The sequence below is a fragment of the Mytilus galloprovincialis genome, chromosome 10, assembly GCF_965363235.1.
Source record: "Mytilus galloprovincialis chromosome 10, xbMytGall1.hap1.1, whole genome shotgun sequence".
NCBI lineage: Eukaryota > Metazoa > Mollusca > Bivalvia > Mytilida > Mytilidae > Mytilus > Mytilus galloprovincialis.
This window is the reverse complement of record NC_134847.1, coordinates 15233090-15238261: the sequence shown is the minus strand read 5'-3', so window position 1 is coordinate 15238261 and position 5172 is coordinate 15233090. Positions and strand designations below refer to the sequence as shown.

Below are 5172 nucleotides of genomic sequence, written 5' to 3'. Positions count from 1 at the left end.
TACCTAGTATTATCAAATGAATTATAACAATTGTTAATAGTTGTCAGACTTTTGTTATCAAAAAGCAGCTACTGTACATGTGTATAATCAAGATGTAGACATGATCACTGGTGTCAGATGTAAACAAGAGTGACTGTGCAAATGCTGAAATGTCATCTCTGCTTTGCCTACATGTATGAAGGTTTTACTACATGTACAAGTATCATATAAACTTTCAATTTTCATTAACCTTTGAAAATGAAGTTGCAGTCAAATTAACCATGCCAGACAGCTAGATGATGTACACCCTACAAACTGACATTCCATACCCATGATACCCAAAATTTAGTGATTTATACTGTCTGTGAAATAGACTTAACATTCTTAACATCCAAACCATGAAAACTAACTTATGAATATCCAATAATATGCCAAAAATAGTGATCCTGTACATGTCATGCATGTACATGTAGTTTATACTGTAGCATCTGAGAAACATTTGGAAATAGATCAAACCACAAAAACTAAGCATTGTTCATGTTGTTCAATGAACCATGACATTTTCATTGGGGTCAAAGTCTGATGTAAGTCTTGCAATTAGACATATATATGCACCTTACACTCATTTCATAAACCAAATATAGTTGACCTACTTTTCCTACTGCTTGTAATATTTTTAAACATGTGTGAGAAACAAACTTGACAAATTACATGTAACTGAAGTAACCTTAATCATGTTAATCACTGATCCATGAAATGAAGTCAGGATCAGGCTAACCCTGCCTGACAGACACTGAGACATGTACACCTTTCAAGATACCCTAACAATTAATCCAGTTGGTTATAAAATGTCCAGTGACAAGTATTTCATGCAAATTTATGACCCGAGTTAGCAATACATTAACATACAATATGTACACTACATGATGTATAGGTCAGCATGGTCAGTGGCAGATCCAGAACTTTTCATAAGGGACAGGGCCCCTGACTGCCCTTAGGGGCACGGATCCAGTCATGCTTGAGTGATTCCCTATATAATCGACCAAATTATTCCCACAAAAAAGGGTAAGATATAGAGTAACCTTTTATGTATTCCACTCAGGGTGATGTATGCAAAATAATTAAGGGAATAAATGACATACACATGATAATAGGGGGGGGGGACGGTGTCCTTCATGACTTTCAATGATTTATTATGAAGCACAACTTTAACATTGAAGCTTAAAGGTGGCTCAAAGCTTATATTTTCCCTGGAACATGCAACTATGCACGAGTGTGGTAATATAGAACGTCGATTCATAGCTATATATAGCCTATCGGAGTATCTCAATATAGATTCCGTAGGATCAGTGGCGGATCCAGCCATTCTAAAAGGGGGGGTCCAACCCAGAACGAAACAGGGGGAGGGGGGGGTCCAACTATATGTCCCCATTTAAATGCATTGAGCGGCCAAAACAAAGGAGGTTCGAACCCTTGGAACCCCCTCCCCCCTTTGGATCCGCCAATGAGAACACATTGCAAGGTCTGTAAGCCGACAAATGATCACAAATGTGCACATATTCCCTTCAAAATTATGAATCCATGATTATTCGATAGACATGCTTTAAAATATTGATAATTTCTACTCACCGATTGTATTTTCCAGCTCAGATTATTTAACATGTGGTCTAACAGCTGTAGTTACCTGTGTAAAAATATAGTTTGCCGACCTGAGGTCCCGGTTTTTTTGTTTTTTTGCCGACAAAAAATTAAAGTGGATAAATCGTTTACGGTGAAGAATTGTTTTCCGTTTTTAATGAAACTTGACAGATTTTACTAATTATTTTTTTAATCATCGGAAATGTCCCTCTTGGTGTAATTCGAATTAAAACGGGTTTCTTATGCTGTACAATATTGGTAACTTAGTCATAATCTTTAAATTTATTTCAGGTACACCCTTGTACATTTTTCTATTGCGCAGAATATATCAAATATGCAGATGAATTTGAATGAATCCATTATCATCTTCTCATTCTTCTGCAATAATATTAAAACTCTATTTTAAACGAAAGCTTCTGGTTTTTAAAACCAGTTATGAACGAAAATGTTATAAAACAGATATTATAAAATAAAAAGTAAGGATATCAAAAGGATTATTTAAAGTCAAACGCACATGACTGTCAAAAATGAACGGACAATGCTACGGCAATAAATGGAAAACGACAAAAGACAAACAACGATCGCAAAATAAGTGAATAAACAGCAAAACAAGTTTACAATCGCACGATAGACGATAATAGTATAAGTAATGGACTATTTCACAACAAAATCAAATCTTGAGAGCCGGGTGAGACGTGATTTTTTTTTTACACTGATGGACTACCGTTACGCTAAAATATTTGTATTAAAACATTTACCGACTGTATCAACCTATGAAGTGTTTGTTTTAAACATTTAACGACTGTGTCAACCTTTTATAAGTTGTAATAAACATTTAATGACTGTGCCAACCTTTAGAAAGTTGTAACAAACATTTAACGACTGTCCCAACTCTAAAAACGTTGTGACAAACATTTTTTGACTGCATCAACGTCTGAAAAGTTGACACAAACAAATTTTAACTGTCCCAACTATTAAAAGGTTGGGACGGACATTATGCAACTGCCACAACTATAAGAAAGACTGTAATAAATAGATTTTGACTGTGACAACACCGTAAACCACTGCAACAGTTCTGAAATGACTGATGGTAGCATTTTTTGACTTTCACAACCCGTAGAAAAGTTGGGACAGACATAAATGAACTGTTGCAACGAAATATGACAGATTTGACAGTCATTACTTGTCTTTTACAGACTAAGACAGTCGTACAACGACTGTTACTGGTATGGACAGTTGTTTTTTCGTCCAGTAGTGTTGTATACATACAGTCTAAAATAAATTTTGAAATATTGTGGCACACATCGTTTGATAAATTGTTCGTTGTGTAATTCATTAGATGGACTCACCTGCTTACAGTAAGAGAACAAAAATCAATATTTATATGTTTAATTGGTAAGTGCATCTAGAGACGACGCGAAAAAAAGGCCTGTAACTTTGAAACATAAAGGTATAGGTATGTTAGATGGTTCCGAAACCAGAGCTTTGGGTCTGATTCATTCTGGCTTATTATCTTTAAAGTGCAGACATTGTGGCACATATTCTACACGAATTATAAGTTTAAAATTTCAAATCCCACTAGACGTCGCTACTAACATACTAATTTAAACATCTTGCAAAGCAAGACGGACACCCAATGTAAGAGACGTTTACTATCGAAACGGGAATAACTGTTCCCCTAATATGATTAGATTAAAATTTGGTATTTTACAGACAAGTTAAGCTTCTAATTTTTCACTGTGTTATTACACCAAACAATTAATCTTTTTCATTTCTTTAGTTTTTTTACATAGTTTATGGAACATTTAACTTTTATTCAGATTATGTGCTTTCATAATTGTCATCGTAGCCTGTCTACATCCAATAACAGCCACAGAGAGCTACCGCTGTTTCCAGGCTAATGCAGGATTATCCAGTGGATGTAGTATCCCTTTGTTTGATATTTTCCCTTATAAAAATGCATTCACGCCATCTTGCCAGCGTCACGACATTTGTTACGGATGTGTAAGTACAAATAAAGAGTCGACAAAAGAATATTGTATTAAGCATGTGTTCATAACCATTCAGTTCTATGTCAGTTTCAATATACATGATACATTTTTTTCTCTATGATTGTCTTCACCGGGAACAAGCAATACAATTATCTTTAGAACATTCCATAACGATATATCATAAATAGGTCATCCTAAATCGTCCAAGGCCACCGTTGAGTGAGGAAATCTAAACATAAGATTTCCAATCATCGATATAAGAAATACCCTTGATAAGATCATATTATATCGTAGATTGATTGTATGGTTGGCAATACTCTTAGCAAATCGATGAAGTTGAATCAGGATCTGTTTACCCTTTGGGAGCACCTGGGGTCAACCACGATTTTAGATGGGATTACTTTTGTTCAGTCGTAAGTTTTTTTAGTTGTTTTTTGTAAACTGATTTGCCATTGCGTTGTCCATGTTTTTTTTTATATATTTTGAGTTTGAATGTCCTGTTTGTGTCTTTCGTATTTGTTTTACAAAATTCAAATAATTGAGATAAAAGATGTATTGATGCGTCTTTTGTTCAAATCTACTAATTTGATTTTGTATAATAAATGATATCATAAAAAAAGATATAATATAAAAAAAGAAAATGTGAATGTCTAACGTCTAAAAACAAAAACACAGATACTGACAATAAACAACACATAGTCTATATCATGTACATATTGTTAGATTTTATATCTATTTTCAGGCATCAAAATTCAGTAAAAGTAGATTGTACTGTGACAATCTTTTCTTACAAGACATGCTGAATGTTTGTAATAGGATGTCATTTCTGAAGAAAGCAGGATGCAAATACTTTGCACGTAGTGTTTACTATAATGCTGTCCGTGTTGGTGGTTTTCTACTATTCAAGAGGACACCAAAGACCGAATGCAACCAAGATTGGGTACCGAGTTGTTTCCCATGATCAAAACGTCTTCGTGTTATATCAAAAACCATAAATAATAAAAACTGCTTGATCTTGTTTTTTCAAGTTGAATATGGCATTGTCGGTACTCAAGATGCTCAGACTAAGATATATAAGGGTTGTCTAGAAAAGTGTTTATCATTACGAAATGTATCTTGCAACTGTGTCACAGCTATATAACTATGCTATACTATCGTTTCATGTCAGAACAATTATATTTCAAGTATCTGGCGAGAAAAAACCTCCTGCAGATATGAAAAAATAAATGGTTTTAACATTTGACCGTACAATCTTTAGTAACACTTAGGAGTTCATAAAACTAGTATGCCTTTAAAAATAAAGGGATAATGGAAGACATGTATTACACGATCTAACCGCTTTTTGAAAACGTTCTCCATTGAAAACATGAATTTAATAAAACTGCAAACATGAATGGAGGATGAGCCGAAATAACTGATACATTACTTCACATTAAATCTTTAATTCCATAGCTCAAAAGAAACCATCCAAATGTAAACTATATCTTTTAAAAAATAACGAATATATCAAAAAACGTCATTCCTATAAATAACAGTGAGGGAGTCGAACAATGTTTATCCGACT

At 34.0% G+C, this 5172-nt stretch overlaps 1 protein-coding gene across 1 annotated transcript; it reads left to right on the top strand.

The window, feature by feature from the left end:
* The first annotated feature begins 827 nt into the window (after positions 1-827).
* Positions 828-4569, top strand: LOC143048876 (uncharacterized). Its single transcript, XM_076222745.1, has 3 exons — positions 828-841; positions 3438-3621; positions 4351-4569. Exons 1-3 carry the CDS (start codon positions 828-830, stop codon positions 4567-4569), a joined length of 417 nt encoding a protein of 138 aa, XP_076078860.1.
* Positions 4570-5172: the final 603 nt, after the last annotated feature.

Bases quoted from the DNA above. Each gene is read 5' to 3' on its own strand.
- LOC143048876 (XM_076222745.1), top strand. The intron at 3,622-4,350 runs GTAAGTACAAAT...ATCTATTTTCAG, and splicing joins ACGACATTTGTTACGGATGT to GCATCAAAATTCAGTAAAAG.